Source organism: Oryza glaberrima, chromosome 11 (genome assembly GCF_000147395.1).
Source record: "Oryza glaberrima chromosome 11, OglaRS2, whole genome shotgun sequence".
Classification (NCBI taxonomy): domain Eukaryota; kingdom Viridiplantae; phylum Streptophyta; class Magnoliopsida; order Poales; family Poaceae; genus Oryza; species Oryza glaberrima.
In genome coordinates, this window is record NC_068336.1 from 2,470,241 (window position 1) to 2,493,948 (window position 23,708).

Consider the following 23,708-nt stretch of genomic DNA (forward strand, 5'->3'; position numbering starts at 1 on the left):
TTGTTTCAAACAGAGTTTCTTCTTTGATAGCTTGGCCGGTCATTCTGCGCTGCCTGGCTGTTAAGTACTTGGTCCGGCCGTAAATATTTAATGATTGAAACAAGATTTAATCAAGCTTTTAAAACTTTAACAAATATTAGCTTCGTAAATTTGATTTGTCTTGAAAAGAACTATCAAGGTATTGTAAATTTATTAGATTTTATCAACTTATATTCTAACATAAAATTGCCGATTAAAGTTTTAAAAGTTGGATGAAATCTTATTATAAATGTGAAACATTTTTTTAAGGGAGAGGCTTTTGACGATTAGATCTCAGGTCGCTCAACTAAGAAGTATATTCTGAGATCTAGCAAGAATCAAATTCTGCATAGGAACACACAAGCGACAGTAACAGAGTACCTGCTCCAAAAATTAGTGGTATTTCGGTTAGTAGATCTGAAGCTACGACTAACCTGTAATCAGCCCACTAAGATCCTGTCAAATTGTCAATGCCCCCATCTTGAATTGCACTTTTAACCTATCCTTCTGTATCCTCTCTATTTTCAAATAACATTATTGATTTTTGGTCATACACGAATACGTTCGATTATTTGTCTTATTTTGAAAAATCTATGCAAATGTAACTTATTTCGTTATGACTTCTTTGGTTATCAAAGATATGATTTATATTTTTCATATTTACATTAAACTTTTAATAAAGCAAATGAATCAATTTTTATCTCGAAAAATCAACCGAATTGTATATTTAAAAACGAAGGTAGTTATAGGACACTTGGAGTGTCGTCAATAGACAAGAACTCGTGGAATAAAAGAAATTGGAATTGCCAAAAGGAATCGGAATTGATAGAAAGGGACAGTGGATAGAATAAAAGGGACTTGGCGGCAGTTTGACACGACGACTGCAGAAGTGCAGGTTCAGACTTGCTCAAGGGTGTGTTTAGTTCTCGCTAAAATTTAAAGTTTGGTTGAAATTGAAATAATGTGATGAAAAAGTTGGAAGTTTATCTGTGTAGAAAAATTTTTGATGTGATGAAAAAGTTGAAAGTTTAAAGAAAAAGTTAGAAACTAAACCAGGCGCAAGAAGGGACAAGAGATCACAACTCCGTGGTATCTCAGTGAAGATGATGGCTGCTGTTCAATTGGTTTTGTTGCGTTGCATATCCATGCAACGTCAAGCTGCTATCAAAAAGGACTTTTGAGGTCACTCGATCGACCGGGCTAGGTAGTAGTTGTAGTAGCACAAAACCAAGTTTGCAACTTAATGGCAAGGTCGTCATCTGAAGGCGATGGAATTGTATCAGCATGCAGAAAGCAGAATTTAGTTCTTGCTCTTGTAATTTTCTTCTTTATATTCTTTCCGAGAAATACTAGTAGGAATCGGTTGTTTCTTGGTCGCTTTTACTGGATTTGTTCTTGCATGATGAAACATTGAGATGACGTGCAATTCTGCTTCGTATCCTCGTAAAGAAAGAGACTTGGCACATTCGAACCTCCTTTTAAACCACGGCAATTTTTACTGATCCCTTGCAAAGTTCATCTGAAATTTCTGCATGCATTTGAAAGAGCGTCAAAGTTGGAAAAAAAAGTGTGCAAGAAGCAACCTCGGTCCCGCATGTTTTGCTTAATTCTTTAAGTTTACAATTTTGCTCCATTATTTTTTCGGGATCAAACCACTGCGTAAGCATCGCATAATCAAAGAAGCCATATAAGCATCGCATTAGCCAAAACCCAAGAATAGAGGGAACAACAAATAGAGGGATCCAGGGTAAACTTATTCCTTTTCCATTGAAGGCCTGTTTAGGAAGCCCAAATTTCGTTGGGCCGTACTTTGGGCATTCCAAAGGAGGCCTGCCCAAGTGCTGCAAGCCTGACCTTTTTTTTTCTCGTTTCAACTTTCAAGCCATTTCGTGTTTTTGGTTTTCCCGTATTTACAGCAGTGTGAATTCGTATTCTCCCTTTCAGGCGGCAAATAAAAACCCTCCCATAACTCGCATCGTTTTTGCCGCCTCGAATACGAAACAAAATCACAACGAAACGAAATTCGTATTCGAGAGCGGTTCCGACGACGATTAGTCGCGCATGCTTCTTTCCCACAACCAAGTCAAGATCAATCAAAACAAGATAATAATCAATGCGCAAGAATCAGCGTCAAAGAAAGACGAATCGAACAATTCAATGGACATAAATGAATAGCCCGATTTGAACATCATTTTTCCATTGATAATCAATCAGACAAACAGTTCATTGCAACAAGCTACTACTAGTACATCCTGGTTCTACTAGGAAGAGGTAGCTGAGAACGATGAAGCGATCAGATTATTGAACTAATTTTAAGCGCGCTCACCGCGGATGCGGCGGGCGAGCTGGATGTCCTTGGGCATGATGGTGACGCGCTTGGCGTGGATGGCGCAGAGGTTGGTGTCCTCGAAGAGCCCGACGAGGTAGGCCTCGGCGGCCTCCTGGAGCGCGGCGACGGCGGAGCTCTGGAACCGGAGGTCCGTCTTGAAGTCCTGCGCGATCTCCCGGACGAGCCGCTGGAAGGGGAGCTTGCGGATCAGCAGCTCCGTGCTCTTCTGGTACTTGCGGATCTCCCGGAGCGCGACGGTGCCCGGCCGGAACCGGTGCGGCTTCTTCACGCCGCCGGTGGCCGGCGCCGACTTCCGCGCCGCCTTCGTCGCCAGCTGCTTCCTCGGCGCCTTCCCGCCGGTCGACTTCCGAGCCGTCTGCTTCGTGCGGGCCATCGCGGAGGAGGGAGGAGGAGGCCTCGGAGCTCTCTGGCGGCGCTTTGGCTTGGAGATTTCGCGGCGGCGGCGGCGGAGTGGGATGAGGCGGCGAGGGAGATGGCGCGCGGTTTGGATTTTAGAGCGCGCGGGGATTTTTTTTTTTTTTTTTTGGGTTTGGAATTTTGGCGCGCGAGAGATGCGGCAGGGAAGCACGAAATATATGCCATTGGATTGTAGTGGAATGGACGGTGGAGATGCGATTTTCGGGGGGCATCACGCGGATCGCGATCCGTGGGGTTCCATCTCTGCGCTGTGATTGGTCGATGCGGAAGCGCGCGGATCGCATCGCTTCTCTCGCGCGCAATGCAATAGCTCAAATCCGCCGCAGCGAAACCTCGAATCCAGACAACTCACGCGTCAGTTGTAATTATGCTACGGTTTGGGAAAAAGGTTAGTACTCTCGTAAATATAGACTTCGGTCGAACAATATTAACAAATATTTGTATCATCATTATGTTTGAACCTTTTATATGGTTTCTTCCGTGTTTATCTTCCAATACTGCTATCGGTGTCAGTTCAGAAGTTTATATTCTTTTTTAAGCTAATAGGAAACATGGGTGTTAATGTGTTGTACTTCAAACACGTAGATATATACCAGTATACATATAAAATGAATGTACTGATGTACTATCTTGTTACTACACCAATCCTACGTGATATAATTAGAGAAAACTCTATATGATATCACCTTAGGTCAAGGTATAAGTAATTAACCACAGTACTAAGTTCAATGCTAAATGAAGTATGTAACTGGAAGTTCAGCATCAAAGTCATACACCCTTGCCAGCCCAGCCCAGACCAGCCCATTTACTCGGCCCATAAGTCGGAAGACGGCAGCCATTTTTTAGAGGATTAAGTCTATCTGGCCTCCCTCAATTACAAAACCGAGTATAATGCATCTTCTATCTTCGAAAACCCATACAAATAGACACCTTCGGTGGTTTGAAAAGTGGTTTTTTTGCAGGTGGGGCCCACATGCTAGTGTGGTATGGAAAACCATATACGGTGGACCCTCCACCCTACGCTCGTGTCGTTCACACAGATGCGGCGATGGTCGTCCCGGTGAGCTGATTCACACGAGGAGGCGAGGCCCGATGGTGACTAGGGCTCGGCGTGGAAGGTAAGGGAGGAAGGCAGGGAGTTCGTGAACACGGCAACGGAATCGTGGATCGGTTCTCACGAGAGGGTGGGGAAGGACACGACGAGCTCCTTCCCATGCATGTCCAGACGACGAGTTCCTCCTCACGCACGCACGCACGCTACCAGCGAACTCCTTCCCGCATATGTGCCGCAACCGGTGACCCCTCCTTCGGCGCGCACCGTGGCTAGCGATTCCTCTCCGCGTGCGCGCCACGGCTGATTGCTAGCACGCGTGACCGACCGCGACCCCTCTCCTTGCGCGCCGTGGCGGCAAGATCCTTCCCGCCTGCTGCTGTGAGGCGAGAGAGGAGGAAGAGGAAAGAGAGAGGGAATGCGCCGATGGTGTTCGGCGGAATGCCCCCACCGAGAGGTATCAATTTTCGTCCTTGCGTTCTGTCATCCCTGAATTGCATGCATGCCAAGTGCGGGGATGTGGGTGGAGGGGAATTGATGGCCTTGCTTCGACGAGGTTGCAGGTCACTCTGGTCAGTGGTCAGTCACCACTCTAGACTTCAGACTTGGCCCAATACTAATGTCTGGCGGCCGTACTGTTGAGCGCAACAACCTTCACTGTTCTTGCGTTGTTGGTGTTCTGCGACGATCTGCGGCGGTTTATGGGGCTTGGGAATTGCTCCAGCAAATGCCGTTCGAACCAACTGCTTCTATATGGGGATCTTTGCTTGGGTCATACAGTATATAAATGTTAGATTAGCCAGGGAAGCAGCTGAAACGGTACTACCTACTTGAACCTGGCAGTGATGGTATCCATGTTTTGCCAGAGGAAACTGGGAGAGTTTCGATGGCAAGGAAATCTTTTAAGCATAGGGGTACAAACAAAGAGTGAGGCAGGTGTTGAATCGACACAAAGCGTAAAATTTTAGGATTTTGTTGTGTTGTTGGAGGTGGGGAGAGCACCCAATAATCAGTCATGTGCACACCACGTTGGAGATAATCAGCTTGCCTCCCAATATCCCAATTACGATGTTGATGTACAGCAACATTCGGATTGGGTCTGTAGAGACTGCCATTCCTTCGTCAAGTTTTGCAACAATATAGCTGAATTTGTAGTCATCATCTGAGGTACCAGTGATTTCACCATTTTAAGGATGGCTCGTGTTCTTGTGGGGGCTTCTGGTGATTGAGGACCGAATGACAAGTAGCAATCATCATCAAGTGGTACTCCCATCATGTAGCAAATTATTGCCCTGCCAGTAGTGGCACTGTTGCTCTAAAGATCTGTGTCAGGACTTATATTGATGGATTCGTCATTCGATCAATAATGTCATGCTTGTGGCTCCATTCGGTGCAATATCGTGCGCTATCATCTGCACTGTGTATAGCAAATGGAAGCGCAGGGGTGTGGGTCCTTGATCATCTGAACGGGTTGAATAGCCTACCCAGTTCAATCTCGTGCAATAGTTATGTCACATATCGTAAGCCAGCGTTTTGCTACCTATGCAAGCTGTTATTTTGTAGAAATATGCACAGCAAGTGGATTCCTGCTGCCCTCGGTTTTTATTGATTTGAGCTTTTGAGGAAAGGTGTTAAGTGTGACTTACGGGATGCTAACAGTGTACTGCAGGTAATTACTGATACTACATCGACCAATACACATTTTGGATAGCTTCCTTACGCCATTTCCACTTCAAAAATGATAAGCTCCAAAAAATGTTCTGCTTTATTCCTCAGGTGCTAGTGCTACTTCTCTCATGTGCTTTGGAATTTGTTTACGTTCATTTTATCTTTGTATTGTATTTTATTATGTTGCATTGCAAACTGTTACATTAAAATAAAAATACTCATGTAAGTTTTTGTTCCATATTAATTATTAAGCTATAATTAATAGCTTAACTTTTTTATTCATCTCAGCGGGGCTTACACGATTGACAAGTGGCAACCGAGTTACTTTGAAGCTTTCATCATGTGCATTGACATTGTGTAACCTTTTATTTACGCAACAATACTTTTCTATGTCTACTATCCTGGCTTGAAACAGGCATACCAAGGAGTAAGTTATTGAATAGTCCAGAAATGATCCCAAACACTTTAGCTCCCATTAGCATTAGTATATAAATAACATAGAGTTGCTCCCTCTTTGCAGACACATGTTTGATTTTTTAAAGGATGCTGTCCAATAACCGTTTTTTTTCTCTTTTGCATACTAATGCTGTTTTTTTTTCCTGCTATATATTATTCATGATGATTATCACTTACTTTAGGATGTTGCTATTTGGGGGGTTGAGGTCTTCGTTCTGTCTGTACTACAGTAAGGCAGAGGAAGAGAGTAAACTGTTGATACAGTGTAGATGTTTTTCATTGTCATTTACTATGATTAACATCTTGTCCGTGGTTTTCACATCATAGTACAACCAGACATGTCTTAAGTCCTTACTCAGAGTCATCGTTGGTCCACCATATGCTCATGTCTATTTTCTCATGGAAAGTACTGTTTGTGTACCGAAGCTGGCATCTACAACCAATAGCAGGGACTGGGGGAACAGCCACAATACACATAAGAGATCACCATTCATCAGGGTACCAGTTTCTTGTGGACCGTGCTTGTTCATGAGCCTCATGAGGACAGTGACTTATTGAAAGCAAGGAGATCAAGTGGCTGGTGCCTGATGGGTGTGTCATGGCCAGCATTTTGTAGGTCCGGTCTGAGTTGCCCCCACTATATGACCCCCTATCTCGGTTGGCTGTTCAGTCTTGTGATGGCTACTTCCAATGCATGCCTCACCATCATGGCATTGCCATTCGAGTATTCATGCTTTGCCTTCTTATTTCCTTTAGAGTCCAGTTTAGTTGTGTCCCAGACAGTGCCTTTCAAACAAGGATGATCAGTAGGGCACTAAAAGCTTTGAACCCAGATAAAAGGTAGAGATTTAATTAGCTGCAAGTTTCTTTATGTGGATGGTATAATTAGTCTGTACTTTGAAGTTGCAATATACCATTGATAATTCCCTTCCCTCGGTATATGTTAACCTAGAGCGACAGTCTACTTTATCATTATGGCACTCACATGACCCATTTGCTCTAAGATAAAATTATTTGGTGTTCAAAAGTGTTAATCATGAAACCCTGGGATAAGCTAGCTTCATCTTTTGTCATTAGGGAAAGCTAGCTTCCACCCTGCACATGGCTTATGCTCTTGTAAGCAGACAAGAAAATCTTGTTCTGTTGATACGGTAGTTAACCTGCTAGTTTAATCACCATTACCAAAATTGATGCAAGTCGCATTCAGATGAACCTGAAATCTGCATGCTCATTCTTTTTATCCTAATCAGTTAAATGCTATAGGACCTTGTTTTTTTAGTTTGTGTCAGTATCTTAATCCTACAGTGCTAGTATATAGCAATACCTACTTAACAGGCAACTTGCTGTTGAACAGTCTTCACATCAAGTGCTCTAGGTGTTAGGCTTTTAATCTAGATTCTCCAGGTACTTTGTTTTAGCTTTGGCGTGTTTCACAAGTTGTCACCACGGTAAATATTTTACGGCTAGCCATGGCTTTGTCCTTGGTTAAGAGCAGGTATCACAACCACGTCAGCTTAGTTAGGTCATGTTTCTCTAGCATCTACTTTGAAACATTGACTGACCAAAACACTAACCTCTTAATTGTTTGCCTCGTGCAAGCTCCCTTTTGTTTTTGGCATGGGCAACAAGGGGGAGACAGATCTATATATTTTTTCCGATGCATGCTTTGAAGAATCTTGTTGGTCATTGGAGTTTTGTGACCTTTGGTGTCTGAAATTGCATCTTAGGCCATCAGCTTAGCCAGCTTTTTCTTAGTATCCTATTAGGGGAAATTGAGACCACTTGTTGTACACTAATCTTTTTGTTGAGCCTTTCCTTCCCTGGGGAACAAAAAGGTGGAGACCACCCATAAAAGATCAAGACATGAAAATCCCCAGGTGTCGGTGTTGTTTTTGCAACGTAATTTCTTTACTGCTTGTCGTTTGCGGGAGTTTTCTTTAGTCATACTATTAACTCATAGTGATTTATTCAGACAAATTACCATGTAAATCATTTCTAAAAAGTTGGAATAAATTGCACATGCACTCCTTAATTTCTTACACAGTGTAATCGGTGAACCTATTGGATTGCAACAAATGGAAGCATTGCATAATTGCATCTGGTCCATCAACAATTGATTGCATCAGGTCAAGCACAGTAGAAGAGGTGAAATGGGGATAAAGTTATGTTTCCTGAGGAGGCAGGAGTGGATACATCAGCTTCAGGGTTTGTTCTTGGACCCACTATACAGACAGATGACACATACTGACATACATACAGCTCTCTGCCTGTCTCTTCAATTCCCCTCTCCTTTTCAACTTGATGTTTCCTGAAACCTCCCCATCCATGTCTGCTGCCAGGGGCCCATACAGTAAGTAGGGTTTCTGGAAGCCAAGATGAAGAAGAAAATAACCTAGAAAAAAGGCACTATGGGGATGGAAGGAATATGCATTTGCCCGGGAAACAAGGGAGTTCCCCCCCACTTCCTTCCTTGTCCTTCCACAAGTCACAATTTAAACCTGTCACTGAATGCAGAGCAGTAGCAACTAGTTCTTCCACTGTTGCTTGCTAGGACTTATGAATTATGATCATGCAGGCATGGCCTCAGATCAGATCTCATAGTCAATCTTCTTATGAATTGCCCCTGTCATGTTAAGTTGTAGTTCATGGATTAGAGAAATGTTCTTGATGCTTATAGCTAAGTAATCACCTCAATTTAGTGGTGTTTGAAGTTAACACTAACCAGTAACTGGGTACTGCAGACATGGCAGCATAGGAGCTCTGCTGGTGCATGTAGCCGTACATTGTTGCCGCTGCCGTGGTGTCTGCCTCCGGCTCTGGCCCGCAGTCGAGGTTGACGCCGAACAGCCTGAGCCGCCTCGATGGCGCCGAGCCTGCACTGAAGCTTGGGCTGTCCGTGTCGCGCGGAGACTCGTCTACAGTTTGGTCATCAGAAATGGTATGAGCAAGCAAAGCTCGAGGTATGAAATGCTATGCTGTTCATGTTAATTTTGTTTATGATCATCAGTTGCTTCGTCTTCGTTTCTTTACCTGCATGGTGCATGTCCCCGTGATCATGATCTGCTGCGCGGTAGGCGTAGGAGTTGGCTGGGCTGGTAGGGTATGAGCCGCCGCCCGACGTGCTGTAACACATTGGGCTCCACGGCTGCTGCTCGCCGGCGTTCTGTGCAGCCGGGGCGACGCGCACGGCGGGCGGCGGTGCGGGTGTTTGCGCGGCGGCGGTGTCGCCGCGGCGCCTGCAGCCGATGAAGAGACGGTCGCCGACGCCGAAGGAGCCGCGCACCCTCTCGAAGTGCACGACGTCGCCGGCGTCGAGGCGCTTCTCCTTGACGTAGCGGCTCCAGCCCTTGGTGAGCACGTAGCTCTGGCTGCTCGTCCAGTAGGAGTACCTGAACCGCCACGGCGCGCCGGCCTCGTCCTCGAACGACAGGATCAGGCCCTTGTCGGCGGCGTCGCCGGCGCCGAGGGGGAAGTACCTCTCGGCGTGCTGCTTGGGGATCACCAGCCGGTTCAGCTTGCCCACGTCACTGGGCGTCAGGGGCTTCTCAAACATGTGCTCCTTCTCGTAGTGGTGGTGGTAGTGAAAGTTGGCGTACATGGCCACCCCCCATGGCCAGGACTGGGGTTGCTCCTGGGAGAAGAGAGGGTGGTTCATGGCCATTTCTGCTAGCTTACTTCTCTTTTGTGGCAAAAGCTTTTGCTGCTAGTGCTGGAGAGGGATAGCAGGGATGGTGTGCGGTGTAGAGAACAATGCAGATGTCATGGCCACGCATTTATAGCCTACCAAGGAGAACTTTGGGGGTGTGTCCACATAATAATGTATTACTATTTCCTTGGTACATGACATGAGGGGGGGGGGGGGGGGGCTTGGTCCATTTTAACCTAGGTAGACAGGAAGAATCAAAGTGAAGCGCATCAAAGATGCTGAGGTTAGAATATGTAGTTTCATTCAGTGTAGCTGCTGCTGATGAGGAATGATCAGATACTCAGATAGTGGCGCTTCAAAGTTGGTGCCTGGCCATTGTGGCCTAATCACAGCCATCCAGGCGAGGTGGAGTAGACTTTGGCCCTACCACTACTCGCCATGTGCCTGGTGGTTGCAACCTAGCTATGTGTGACCACTGTCATTAGCTCCCCCCATTTTAACCTATAGAGAGGTCCAGGTTTCTGATGTTGCAGGGCATTCCATTTCCATCTGGCTTTGGGTTGGCGAAAGGGAGTTCTGGTTGGGAACTCGGTTGCCAATTGAGTGTGCTGTCCATTCCACTGTGCATTTGGAACTGAAGCTAGTGCCTGTGGAGACATGTAGTGAACTAGGCTAGATTAGCTGAAAGATTCCAAAGACCTGACTTTAGCCTGAAAAGCAATTACTGTAAAAAAAATGCTTCCTAATTTAAACCTACTGCTTTCTGTCTTAAAGAATACATTCCTGTTGGTCAAACAAAATCTTGCCCTGTTGGATGGTAAAATGGTAATGGCCAGGCGACTAGGTTAACCTTGTTATTGGACTCTATAGATGGATAGATTTCTGCGAGCAGTCAAATACTTGTTGAGGGTATTGGTTTCTTCAGTATTTGGATGTTACATTTGAGGTGCATGCTGTCAATGTAATTATATTGCGCAAAAAAATGTCGTAATAGTACAAGCCATATTTTTTTTTAATCACAGATTCAACACGATCAAGGGTGGTGTCAGGGCTGTCTCATTGAATGTGTTGCCTGACCAGTGACCACCTAATAATATGGCAAAGACTTTCGAGTAAAGAGCTGGTTTTGGTTGGATTCTTACACAATGAATTGAATTGTCTGTAAGGTTTAATTTTCATTCAAGCCACTGGAGGCAGGACGACCTGCCTCTGTTCAGGAGACTGGGGGCTTTTGTATGGGAGCAAAGCCCCTGTGTGTTATTTTATTTCTTGTGTTAGATGATCACCTCTATAAATTAGCAAATAAATTAGTGGATGCCTTTTGGGCTTAAGATGCATCAGGCATTTGGGGAGCAACTGCTGTTGCTGGAGGACTGGAATACAGTTATACAGAACACTAGGTGATCTGTTTTGTCATATTTTTAATGACAGATCTGTATCAGATTCTTTAAAATATTGGGGACAAAATCACCAATGTCGCTTTGCTTGCTTCTTTGGAGACAAGTTTTCCGTCACATGGTTTTGAGGGATGCATACATGGTTAGATACATCGTGTGCTGACTAATACATGCTTATTCTAAGTATTATTCAGTTTGTCAACCTTTGGAGAAACCGGAGGGGCCATCTGGGGTCATTGTTATGTTATAGGTAACACTGTCGAGAATCCAATCATAACGGTGATTTAACGGATCTTAAAACATATTGTCTACATTCATTTCGTTAGCTGTTTCTTTTTCACATCAGATCACTTGTCAATATGCTGTAAATCACATCTATCTTCTGCTTTCTGCTCTTACCTGCTAACCGGTATCTGAAAAACAGGAAAATGTGATTGTAATCTCACGTGGCCTTGTCATTGCCTGCTCCTACTTTCTGCTATGAGGTTTCAAGTTCCCAAACGCCAGGATCAAGAATGGACCAGTACAGAGTTCCCTTTCAACGATTTCCAACAAGTTCTTGAATCAGGTGATAAGTTTTTCTGTCCCCGATTCGCTCTCCACTGTTGTGTACATCTCCCTGTCCTCATAGATTCTCCTAGTTGTACAAATCACCAGAAGATGGTGTTGTCACTGTTGTGTTGCCCTTTGCTTTTTTTCTACTCCCTCCGTTCTAGAATAAGTTAATGTAGTACTGGATGTGACTCATTTTATTACTATGTGACACATTCTAAACATGTCTCGATTCATATTATTAGGATGTGTCACGTCTAGTACTACATTAACTTATTGTAGGATGGATGAAGTATGTGCATACACAGGAAAAGTAATAAATCTAGAACAAAGAAAACGGAGGTTACCTGGTAGGCTGGTACATGTACTGTAAAAGAATATCTATACTAAAAAATGTACACGTAAATGTTACTAAATATAATATTACCCTATGTTTAGCATCTCTTGGAGTACGTAACATCACGATTTAGTCCAAATTGTTCGTTTGCTATGGAATCTTACAAAGAAAGCCATGGAGGTTACTTACATGTAGCTCTATGCAAATGATGAGCCCTCATTTGCAAAAGTTAAATAGGTCTGTAGAGGTGCATAGATCTAGGGGAATGCATTCTTCTTGCATTTTCATTGAAAGTTAACGGATGATTCTTTTGGAACCTTTAAAATAGAGGAATGATGCTCCAAAAAAAAAGGATTACAAGCATGCAGGAATGTGTTATGGTTAAGCATAAACCCTTTTTACTGTTGACAAATTGACATGTGTAAATTTTGATCAAGAAAACAATTAATCTAGCACGTACATACCATTAACTTGATTTCATTGTGTACATGTTGATGGATAATAAATTATACCGTTGTAGCTGAGTTTGCATATTCTTTTTTTAATCTTTTTTCTGCATTTGAATAGTGCAAGCTCAGTGGCGAGTTTTGACCAAGCCTATCATATTTAAGCATGAACATGAATAACTAGCGAGCCTCCCGGCATGACTTTTTCACAAGTCAATCAAATGAGCAGCTCACCTGCCCAATATTTTGATAATGCTGGTTTGGTTTTGCCATGCACATGAACGAATTGGTATCTTAATGGAATTGAATACAAGATAACTCAAGACGAGGGGCCACATGCCAATGCTCCTCATTTTTTTTATTCTTGGTCTAAGTTCCTTTCCATAAGACCATGCATGCATGTTTTGCCAAGTTCATGTAGATAATCTACTAAACTCTTGAGCTGCATGTTACTCTTTATTCACAGGTGCGTACCATCATCGGAAGTATTCTTTTTTTTTTTTGGAAAGACGGAACAGCCAATTAAATGTTTCCATTGTACTAACATTTAGGGTTCCTTTCGAACCAGGGGCGAAGCTTGCAAATGCGCAAGCCTACGGCTGAATTGATCCATTTTGGTTAGAAATCATATATTTTCAAAATTTTCATACATTTTTTCATCAGATTTGAATCGAATCATGGAGTCAAGCCCTAATTGCATTAGGCCTGGCTCTGCCCCTATTTGGAACACTGGAATTCCTGTAAAATTCCTGCAAAGTTCTTCCATACCAAAGGAGAGACTTTACCATATAAAAAAAAAGGTATATGTAGTACATCATGCTGCATCCATTTGATATGGAGAACTAGTGTGACATCCTAGCTAATATTTCATAATTGTCGCGGTTTGTCCATTGAAAATTTTTGCCACGATTTTGTTTGTGTTTTGCAAAAACGTGATGCTGGAATCTTGCATAATGGTGTAATGAGATCTGGTTGTAATATTCCCGGGGGTTAAACTGCTGGATGTTGGGGGACCATGTTCTGCTGGTACTAGCTACTACTAGGAGTAGTATCACTTGATCATTTCGCAGCTGCTGTTGTTTACATGTGTGGTGCCTAAATTTTTTTGTACCGGGCGCAGGTGTGCGCAGCTAAGTTCGCGATCTTTTTTGGCAGATCTCTCTTCTGTGCGTGTGGCGTGTGATGAGAATGCGTATTGCGGATCATCTAAATTGGAGCTTTTTTTTCTTGTGGCGCACTGGCGAAGACTGACGTGATGGAGATCGAAGGTGACGAAGGAGATGATGGGGGAGAGAAACAGGTAGGAGTATACTCCTATGTGTGTGTCATCAGACTCGGCCTTTTACCCTCGCAGGTCATGCATTGCGTTGTACTACCCTCTTTCTGTCAGCATAAAGAGGAACTTTAGTGAAGGCAGACAAAGTGGAAGAAAGAGAGAGAAAGCACGAACAATGTGAGGTGTGACAGTGAACAGTATCCTGATGATGCATGACACTGTACCCGATTGGCTCAAGAACAGAAGCACCACAAGATGACCCAATGGGTAGGCCTTGTACCGTACGTTGCTGTTCCATTTTCCATACAGCCATTTTTTTTTTCTCCTGGTACAGTACGCTGGATTGGCAGTTCTATCTATATTGTACCTGACCATTAGTTACACAAGGATTTCTTGGCTAGTTAATATTTGTTGCTGTAACTAACGTTACTACTATAGTGCAGAACTGCAGATGACATCCGTATTGCTGACTGTACTGTAGCAGCAGGAGGAGATGGGTGCCAGCCTTGGAGAATCCTGCAGGTGAAAGTAAGTACTCGTAGTAACAGTAGAGCTTGTTGAGTGAGATGACACAGTAGAACTCCTAGGCACGTACTTTCTCCATTCTAAAATAAATAAATAAACTTAATAGTTCGAGATACGACGCATTACATTATGAATCGATCTTGTGGTATTTTATTTATTTTGAGACAGATAGAGTAGCAGCTGTTTTCACGAGACTAATCATCACATCGCTGTCTCAGATTCTCAGTGACAGACAGGATCAGCAAAACAAGCAGGGACATGCGTGCAGCGAAGTGAGAGACACTGTGTGGTGAGAGGAGGCTGATGAGCAGGTGAAAGTGAAACGTGAGGCAGGTGCCATTGCCAATGGCAGGGCACGCCACACACAAGCATCAGCATCAGCAAATTCAGCAGCAACAACCAACCAGCAACGCACGCAGCAAACATCCACAGCAGCTGGCTCCTTCCCCCACTCCAACAGTTTGGCAGCAGCAGCAGCGGCAGCTCGTTTCCTCGTCGCGTGCATGCACAATTGCATAGAGTATGCAGCTGCAGCCGCAGAGGTGAGTACTCCAGCGTCCCATAGAAAAACTGGATCATATGACATTCTAATACTACGAATCTGAACATACATAGGATGTGGTTTTTCATGGGATAAATGGAGTATGCAGCTGCAGCAGAGGTGCCGGTCGATCCGGTCCCCCATTGCTGGGCTTACGCAAGAAGACAGTGAGATCGACCGATCGATCCATCGGCGGCCTGCCGGCCGGCGACGTGCTGTGCAGAGCAGCTGGGTCCTCGCCGTCGCCGTCGCTGGCTAGTTGGCTGTGTATAGCTAGTACCTCCTAGCTATCTAGGTGCAGGCCATGGCATGCATGATCGGTCGATCGATGCAGATGCATGCAGTTAATCATCCATGGTCCATGGACCAGCAGCAGTAGCAGGGTGGCCACTGGCTAGTACGGCCAGAGGATCGATTTATATATCATCATACCATTGATGGAGCTAGCCGTCCAGCTATAGTTCAGCGCAAAGTTTGAATTTTGGTTGAAATTGGAGATGATGTGACTAAAAAATTATGTGTGTATGACAGGTTGATGTAATGGAAAAGGACTGAAGTTTGGATCCAAACTTTAGATCTAAACACAGCCATAGATGGATACAATCGAGGTTCACCTCTCCGATTGAGTAGCGCCAGATCTCAATCCCAGCGGTACGGTGTTTTTTTTTTGTTTTTACCAAATTTTATTTATACTAGAAAAAAGTACATGTGCGTTGCAACGATGGAGGCTATGTTAATCTTATTATTGCTATATTGTTTAGTTAAGTTAAAATTTACTGTAGAAATTCGCTTAGAGAGATATTTTTTTTAAAAAAAATCTTGAGATGCAATTAGGAGTGCAACGTTTTTTAAAAGAAATTTCTTATACGACTCCTTTTCTATTTTCAAAACTGAACAAACTTACAAACCGACTCAAACATAAATCTATATTTTTCAAAAGTGAACAAACTTAAAAATCGACTCATCCACAGATGACATATCAAAGTACCAGTAAAAACATCTTTAATTTTTATAACAGTAGAGATTTTGGTTGAAATTACTGTTCCAAATTTGAATTCTCGAGAACCATTTGAAATTTCACTCGGAAATTGCTTTCGTCCTGTGTCGAAACCACAAAATTTTACATTTTTCGTCGAAAATGTTAACCCTGGACACAATACCACCACATCCATCTCTACTTGTTTGTAGTAACAACACCTGACGTACTACAGCGAGAAACAATCATGAATCGACGGATCAGCCAGTGGCCAACAGTAACTGGTACTCCACTTAATGCAGTAATGCTAATTTTTTTTTCTTTAAGATGAAAATGCTGGCACAAGATGCAACTTATTGTAATAACGTTCATCAAAAATACTCCATCTGTTTCACAATGTAAATCATTCTAGCATTTCTCACATTCATATTGATGTTAATGAATCTAGATAGATATATATGTCTAAATTCATTAATATCAATATGAATGTGGAAAATGCTAGAATGACTTACATTGTGAAACGGAGGAAGTAGAAACTTTTATACTTAAAATTTATAGCTTAGAATATTACAGAAACTTTTCCACCATTGGATATAGTCCGTTTTAAATAAAATAAAAAATGATAAACATGTCAAAAATCATAAATCTAGATATAAAAACTGTTGTAAAATCTCATTTTAATGTAGTGTAACTGAGTGTAAGTGCACTATAACTAAGTACTAAGTGTAAGTTTTTGTACCTGAGTGTAAATACAAGTTGGATGTATAAGAACACAAATCTTGATGCAAAATCCAATGAACAAAAAAGTGAAATGTAGAAACCCAAAAATCTATAGTAGGTGAAATAGCAAAACCAATACAATACAATTAACCATGCACGTTGGAAGAACAGATCTGCTCTCTAGGAAGAGCACTGTCAGGCTGAGTCTAATGGGCTCACAACAGTAGGTCCAACCCGTCCAACTACTCATCACCCATCCCACGGGCTGCACACGATTACGTTTCACCCAGCCCACGGGCCCACATGCACACGATTACGATTTGGCTAGAAATCTGTCGGGTCATTCTTTCCCAACGATTTCACGGATTTTTTGGCCACACGATGTGAGCGCCAAGTCGCCAAGATTTATGCACGATGGTGGAGGCTGGCAGGCTGCATGGATAAGGTCGTGGTTCGATGCTTGGGCCTGGTTTTTTTTTTCGCGGTACAAATTTTTGATGTGCGCCTGTCTGTTTCCTTCTCTCTCGCTAACTCCGCCCGGAATCACTTTTTTCTCATACGTTCTTCTCTCTAGCTAAAATTACAGTCCTTTTTAACTAAAATTACATATGTAAATTTAGTTGATATGATATGTAAGTGCACTGTAATTTCAATAAAAATGATGTGTAAGTAAATATGTATTTGTTATTTTAATTAAAATATAAAATTATAGTCCTATATAGCTAAAATTACATTTGTAAATTTCATCAATATGACATGTAAGTGCACTATATTTTTGGTAAGAATGATGTGTAAGTAAATATGTATTTGTTATTTTCATTAAAATATAAAATTACAGTCCTATATAGCTGAAATTATATTTGTAAATTCAGTTGATATGACATGTAAGTACACTGTAACTTTGATAAAAATACCGTGTAAGTAAATATATATTTGTTATTTTCTTTTTGTATACCGTTGGATGTAAATCTAAGGGTAGAAAAAATCTGGGTGATTTTTTGCTTGAAATCACCCGACGAATAGATAGTCAGTTCCCACGATTATGTTTCATCCAGCACACGTGCCCAATTCGGATGGGCCGAATACATTATAGAGTGAGAAAAATATGCCGAAGACGCCATTATTTTTCGTACTTTCTTTCTTCTTCTTCTTCTTCTTATTATGGGTATGAATAAATAATAGAATGATAAAAAACAATATGGATATAAAACCAATCCACTTAATTAATTCCTAGCTAGCTACTTAATTTTAATTTTTCATGCACATATAGTGATACTACTTTATAATACTAGCTGAGACTAGTGTTTTTTTTTTTTTGGAGAACAGCTAAGACTAGTTCATCATGCTATCTATGGCCTCATCACTGTAGTATTGTTTGAGCCAATCAGCTATGATTCTCATCTCCTGTCTCCGGACTTTCTTGAGCCATTCAGGGTCTTCCTTGGTGGAGAATCTCAGGTCTACGTGGTGTCCACCTGCGCGCAACAACCAAATTTTACTCAATTCCCACACATAAATTTTGATGAAAAAAAAACAGCATGGAAGGAAGTCTAAAAGGTTTTCATTGCAGCTAAAAAGTTCAAATAGATAAATTAAATTCAGCTACTGACTGATGACCTTTTGGCTCAACCAGCGCAATGATGCTGTTGGAAATGCTCTTCAGTATTCTGCGGGAAGAAGAAAGATTGCCGTCAAGTGTGCTTATATAATTAATCCAAGTAAATTAACATTTTGCACCAGATTGGGATTTTAAACAAAAATTACCCGCCGGCGCTCCACGGATCGCGGAGTCCATTGAAGAAGATGATGTTACTCCCAGATCTCTTCAAAACATTCCGAATATCCTGGCGAATATATAAAATTAATTCGATCATCAGTAGTTCATCAATTAATTTATCTGAAATTAACTTAGATGATCGATCAACAGATGATGAAATTACGTAGCCGCCGAAGTAGGACTGGATCCAGTGAGGGCGGGGAGGGACGCCGGTGGTGGCGAGGCAGCCGGCGAGGTAGGCGGTGAGGTTGAAGGGGTCCGGCGGGAAGACGGTGGCGTTGCCGATGCCGTAGCTCATCGTCATGATCACCTCCGTGCAGGCCTGCCATGTCCAGCCGGGGAACATGCCGTAGGGGTCGTCGTCCTCGGCGCCGGCGCCGGGGAAGCACGCAAGCCCGCCGGTGCTGTTGTAGTAGATCGTCATCGCGTCCTTGATCCGCGACACCGTGTCGTTCCCCGACGTCGGTTTGTCGATCGCGCGGCAAATCTGTTTTTTTTTATATTCATAAATATAATAATGTACAATATATAAAACATGTATATGTATATGTATATGTATATGTACGTATAAGTTGTGAATGATGGGCCTCTAGCTGAATTGGTTAGGTGGCTCTAGTAGCACTTCTCAGGTCCTATGTTCGACTTCTAGTGGAGATAAGTTTTAGGCTAGGGTAAAAAAAAATTCCCTCGTCTGTCACACGCCAAAGCAAAGGTCTAAGCCTCTAAGGTTCGGTCCAGATAGTTGTCACACGGACTATGGTGGCCGCTATGTAAGGGATAATTGTCACACAGACTATGACGGCCGCTATGTAAGGGTGTGGTAGGGTTCAGAGGGTTTTCTCGACCTGCATGAGAAGGTTTTCTTCCATGCATGATGCCTGGGGGCTGTTTTACCCCTCTCAAGTTGAGTGATTTTAATTAAGGTCTTTGATAAATCAACTCGAGGTACCTAATTTAACAATAGAAAATATTTATTTTCTCAATAATGATAAAATTACCCATAAGTTAATGAACACAGAGAAAAATGAGTAGAAATGTATGCATACATTATATACGTATATGTATATATATACCTCTCTGACGGGATACGCCGGGAGGGAGGTGAGGAAGTTGGATGGTGTCGGGTAATCCATCATTGAGCCGTAGATTAGAGCCTTCTCGACCAAGCCGGGTATGCCGTCCACGTTACCTCTGCATATATAAAATCAATCAATTAGTTAATTAATCACGTAAATTGAATTACATTAATTACTCCCTTGATGTTCAACCCATCCTTGTGTTTAGAGGAAATTAAAAAAACAACAGTTCTAGAAATATATCATAGAGGCGCATTTAACAGTATTTTTCTATGTTATTAATTTCATAGTTCAAGATCCTGAGTTCAAATCTTCATAGGAGCGAATTTCAGATTGGGTTATTTGAGGGCTAAGTTCCCCATTTGATAGGCTAAGTTCCTAGTTTCTAAAAAAAAGGCTGCATATATCCAGTTGGATATAGAGGCCGGGTAAAAAAACCCTTCTCTAAAAAAAATTCATAGTGATTTATAATCCATTATATATTAGATTTGTTTGTGTGTTAAGTGGTTCCATATAATAGTAGGAGTGATCTCGTCATATCTCACCAAGGGCACTAAATTAAAGTCAGGAATACGGATAAAAATACAGTACAGGGTACAAATAAATACGTACTTGCACATATTGAATGTTTGGTTGAGTCGAGCTCGCCCTGCGTCGGTGGCCAGCGCTTTGTACATCTCACTCCATGAGTTTCGAAGCACATCGTAGCAATGTTTACTTTCACTCTGATATATTAATTAACACGCATTCATATATAATTGTCAAAGCAGTATTTTGCAGCTAAGTACTCGATCGTAATTAAAAAGAGAGAATAATGATCGGTATAATATATATATATATTAAATTGTTATTATACCTTGAAGTCGTTGGAGACGACATTATAGAAGGAGTAAGGATCAGATAGACCGTTTAAGCCAAGAATAGGTGCAGAGGATGCAACGGCGCCCATCACAATGTGCGGGTACTTCATCCTCATCCATGCAGCCAACACTGTTTATTTGCATTAATTATCAAAAGAAAAATTCCTACGATTAATCCAACTTGATGTAATTTCACAGACAATGTATCATGCTAGAATCACATGTTAAAGAATCGCATGCACGCGTACATAATAGAAATACCTTACTCACTCTTTCCCTAAATGTTTAACGTCGTTGATTTTTTTTAAAACGTTTGACCATTCGTCTTATTCAAAAACTTTTATAAAATATGTAAAACTATATACATACATAAAAGTATATTTAACAATAAATCAAATGATAGAAAAAAAATAATTACTTAAATTTTTTTGAATAAGACAAACGGTCAAATATATTTAAAAAAGTCAACGGCGTCAAACATTTAAAGATGGAGGGAGTATTAGATAACGATTTACATTTTTGGCATCTGCTCATCATCAGACATACAACCATATTAAGTTTTGGTATCTGTAATATGCATATAGCACGTAATCTCTCGTTCACCTATTTTTTTCAATGGAAGAAGCTCTGACTTGGACATACAATATCTTAGCTAAATCTATCGATCTATAGTATTTATGAAAGATGAAAAGTTGCATCGGATTATCGATCTTCTAAACAATCAATGTTGTTATATACTCTAATTCCATCCTAAATTTTAATATATTTGGCCGACGTTTTCGTCAGTGGCCCAGCAAAAAGTCCATCAGATCATCTTCGTCGTACGTCCTTGAATTTATATCAGACAGCTAATTAATTATAGCAATTATAGTGAGTAGTACTTAAGTTGAGGTCACGCTATAGCTAGGACTTTTTATCGACTACCCGGCCTGCACGTACGCTATCATCGTCATCTTTTCAGTTTTTAGTTTCTTGCATTCCAAACTAGTGTTAATTCACTCTTTCTCTCAAGAGCCTAGCTATATATCCAGGGAGATAATTTTCTAAATTGTGATGGGATTTAATTTGGACATGTGGAAGCTGGAATGCACTACTCATGCGTAGTACACGTTGGAGAACTTGATACTCTACTGATTTGTATATATCTTTCTCGATATACTCCCTCCATACTCATAAAGAAAGTCGTTTAGGACAGCGACACGGTCTCCAAAACACAACTTTCACTTCTTATTTCTATAAAAATATTTATTAAAAAGTGATATATGTATACTTTTATGAAAGTATTTTTCAAGACAAATCTATACATATAATTTTTACATTTTCAAACTCAACAAATTGAGAATTATTCATGTTTTATATTCCCAAGATTTAACTTAAACATTGTCCCTCAACGACTTCCTTTATAAGTATGGAGGGAGTATATATATGATCCAGTCAGTTTCGTGCCGATTAGTATAATTATTAGCCACCTACTTAGCCATTTATATATTTTCAAATTAATTTTTCTGATAGCTAATAACTACCAATGTACTCCCTCCGTCATAAAAAAAAGGCAAACCCTAGGTTTACGTGTCCAATTTTGATTGTCCATCTTATATGAAATTTTTTTATAATTCGTATTTTTATTGTTGTTAGATGATAAAACATGATTAATATTTTATGCGTGACTTGTCTTTTTAATTTTTTTCATAATTTTTTTAAATAAGACAGACGGTTAAATGTTGGGCACGGAAAATAGGTTTGTCTTTTTTTTGGACTTAGGGAGTAGGTATTAGTCATTTTCTGTCCTACTCCTGAACAATCCTGATCGATTAACTGCACAACAGAAAAGCATCATTAACTAACACCTTTCTCGCCTTAATTGTAGCTAAATAATTAAGACAACTGCAAGTGCCTTAGCATAATAACACACGTATATGAACAGATACACCAACGAGAAATAGATCCTTCACTTTGAGTCACTGACAAATGAACCGATAACATGTCATTAACCTAAAGTCACATGCCATCAACTGTTTGATGATGTAGTTAGTCTTACTGCTTGATGATGTAAGATTAACCAACTGCTTGCTAATGATGCAATTTACTATCTCCACGTTTTGACTTTGATCAAAGTCAAACTGTTTCAAATTTGATAAAGTTTGTAGAAAAAATAACAATATTTTCAACTCAAGACAAATTTATTATGAAAAAAAATATTTAACTATTGATTTAATTAAACTAATTCAATATTATAAATATTATTATATTTATCTATAAATTTAGTCAAATTTAAAGAAGTTTAACTTTGGCAAAGTCGAAACGTCTTACAACTTAAATCTTTAGTTGTAAATCTTGAAACAGGGAGTATTAAAAAAAACTCAAGTTAAGTTAGACTTACTGCCGCCGTATGAGCCGCCGAAGATGACGACGGGGGCCTTGCAGGCGGTGAGGTTGGACTTGAGGCTGAGGATGAGCTCCGCGAAGTCGGCGAGCGCCTGCGCCGTGGTCAGGTACCCCGCCGCCGACGCGTCCGCGAACGCCGCCGCCCTGGTGCCGCCGAACGGCAGCGACTCGCCGTAGTACCTGTGCTCGACGAACACGAGCATGGCGCGGAACCGCGGCGCCGCCTCCCACATGAAACCGGTGTTGCTGGCGAACAGCGCGACGTCGCCCTCGTTACCGGCGTACACGAACACCGGCGCCGCCGCCCCGCCCCAGAACGTGCCGTTCACCAGGTACCTCTGCCGGAACGTGCCGTTGCTCGCCGGCAGCTCGTTGAAGTGGTCCAGCCGCTGCGTGAAGTACCGCGTCTCGTACTGCACCACCTGCGGCGGCGGCGCGGCGGCGGCCGCGTACTGGCGCCACGTCGCCAGCGTCGGTGGCAGCCGGCCGCGAACGCCAGCGCCGGCGGCGACCGCGTGGCAGCACGAGAAGAAGAGGAGGAGAGAGGCGACGAGGTGGTGGATCGCCATGGTGGTTAGGCAGTTAGCTTGATGAGTGATGGAGTGATGGATCGAGCTAGATAGATAGCTGGGGATTGGATTAGCTTTTTATAGGTAACTTGCTGGAGATGGATCGAGAGATGATGGAGATGGCGTATGGTATAGAGGTGAGATTCTCCCGGAATTCATGGAGTCAGTTAGTGACCTTAATTTCGATCCATGCATTTCCAGTTCGCTCGCGGATCATGGACTAACGGTAGGGTTTGTTGCGAAAGAAAGAGATTAAACAAGAACAAACAATCATTTTTTCTCCGTTTTATAATCAGAAAAGGAAACAAAAATGTTCGTCATTTAATTTGGGCCTCTTAGGCCAATTTAGTAATGGAGCAGACGTACGGCCCAATACAAAGTTCCATTGTTCTACCAGATTGGATTCGTAGGTGGAGTAAACCCACTTTGACTCCCTCAATAGCTCCAATCTAACTCATATCCTTCAACCGTAATAGACTCTCTCAGCAGTTTTCTCTAACATGACTCGTTGACCCAATCCATCTGGCTAACTCAGCATGTGGCGCCAACTTCTCTACGGCTTGCGCCGCTGACGTGGATCGTTGAACCGGTCCTTTCTGCTACCACAGTGGCGGCTGTGTCGAGAGGCCGGTCAGCCCAGACAACAACGTAGGCGGTAGAGAAGC

At 42.1% G+C, this 23,708-nt stretch overlaps 3 protein-coding genes and 1 long non-coding RNA gene across 5 annotated transcripts; 1 reads left to right on the top strand and 3 right to left on the bottom strand.

Annotated features, from left to right (window-relative positions):
* Positions 1-2,190: 2,190 nt before the first annotated feature.
* On the bottom strand, positions 2,191-2,889 carry LOC127754287 (histone H3.2). Its single transcript, XM_052279766.1, has one exon. The coding sequence runs from the start codon at positions 2,739-2,741 to the stop codon at positions 2,331-2,333; it is 411 nt and encodes a 136-aa protein (XP_052135726.1). The 5' UTR covers positions 2,742-2,889; the 3' UTR covers positions 2,191-2,330.
* A 5,059-nt stretch (positions 2,890-7,948) lies between these two features.
* LOC127754282 (B3 domain-containing protein Os11g0156000) lies at positions 7,949-9,763 on the bottom strand. Its single transcript, XM_052279761.1, has 3 exons — positions 8,991-9,763; positions 8,683-8,875; positions 7,949-8,583 (listed from the first exon to the last, which is right to left on the bottom strand). The coding sequence occupies exons 1-3, from the start codon at positions 9,619-9,621 to the stop codon at positions 8,571-8,573; spliced, it is 837 nt and encodes a 278-aa protein (XP_052135721.1). The 5' UTR covers positions 9,622-9,763; the 3' UTR covers positions 7,949-8,570.
* Positions 8,780-15,317, top strand: LOC127754288 (uncharacterized). 2 transcript variants are annotated; one of them, XR_008012799.1, is made up of 7 exons: positions 8,780-8,920; positions 11,428-11,571; positions 13,494-13,638; positions 13,729-13,881; positions 14,058-14,142; positions 14,358-14,681; positions 14,755-15,317. It is a non-coding gene; the product is annotated as an uncharacterized LOC127754288 (long non-coding RNA). The 2 variants fall into 2 exon arrangements; XR_008012798.1 differs by having other exon boundaries at positions 13,494-13,881.
* A 2,093-nt stretch (positions 15,318-17,410) lies between these two features.
* LOC127754280 (uncharacterized) lies at positions 17,411-23,264 on the bottom strand. The gene is made up of 8 exons (XM_052279759.1): positions 22,470-23,264; positions 20,086-20,219; positions 19,842-19,954; positions 19,227-19,344; positions 18,317-18,640; positions 18,141-18,220; positions 17,994-18,043; positions 17,411-17,851 (listed from the first exon to the last, which is right to left on the bottom strand). The coding sequence occupies exons 1-8, from the start codon at positions 23,041-23,043 to the stop codon at positions 17,709-17,711; spliced, it is 1,536 nt and encodes a 511-aa protein (XP_052135719.1). The 5' UTR covers positions 23,044-23,264; the 3' UTR covers positions 17,411-17,708.
* Between the last annotated feature and the right edge of the window lie 444 nt (positions 23,265-23,708).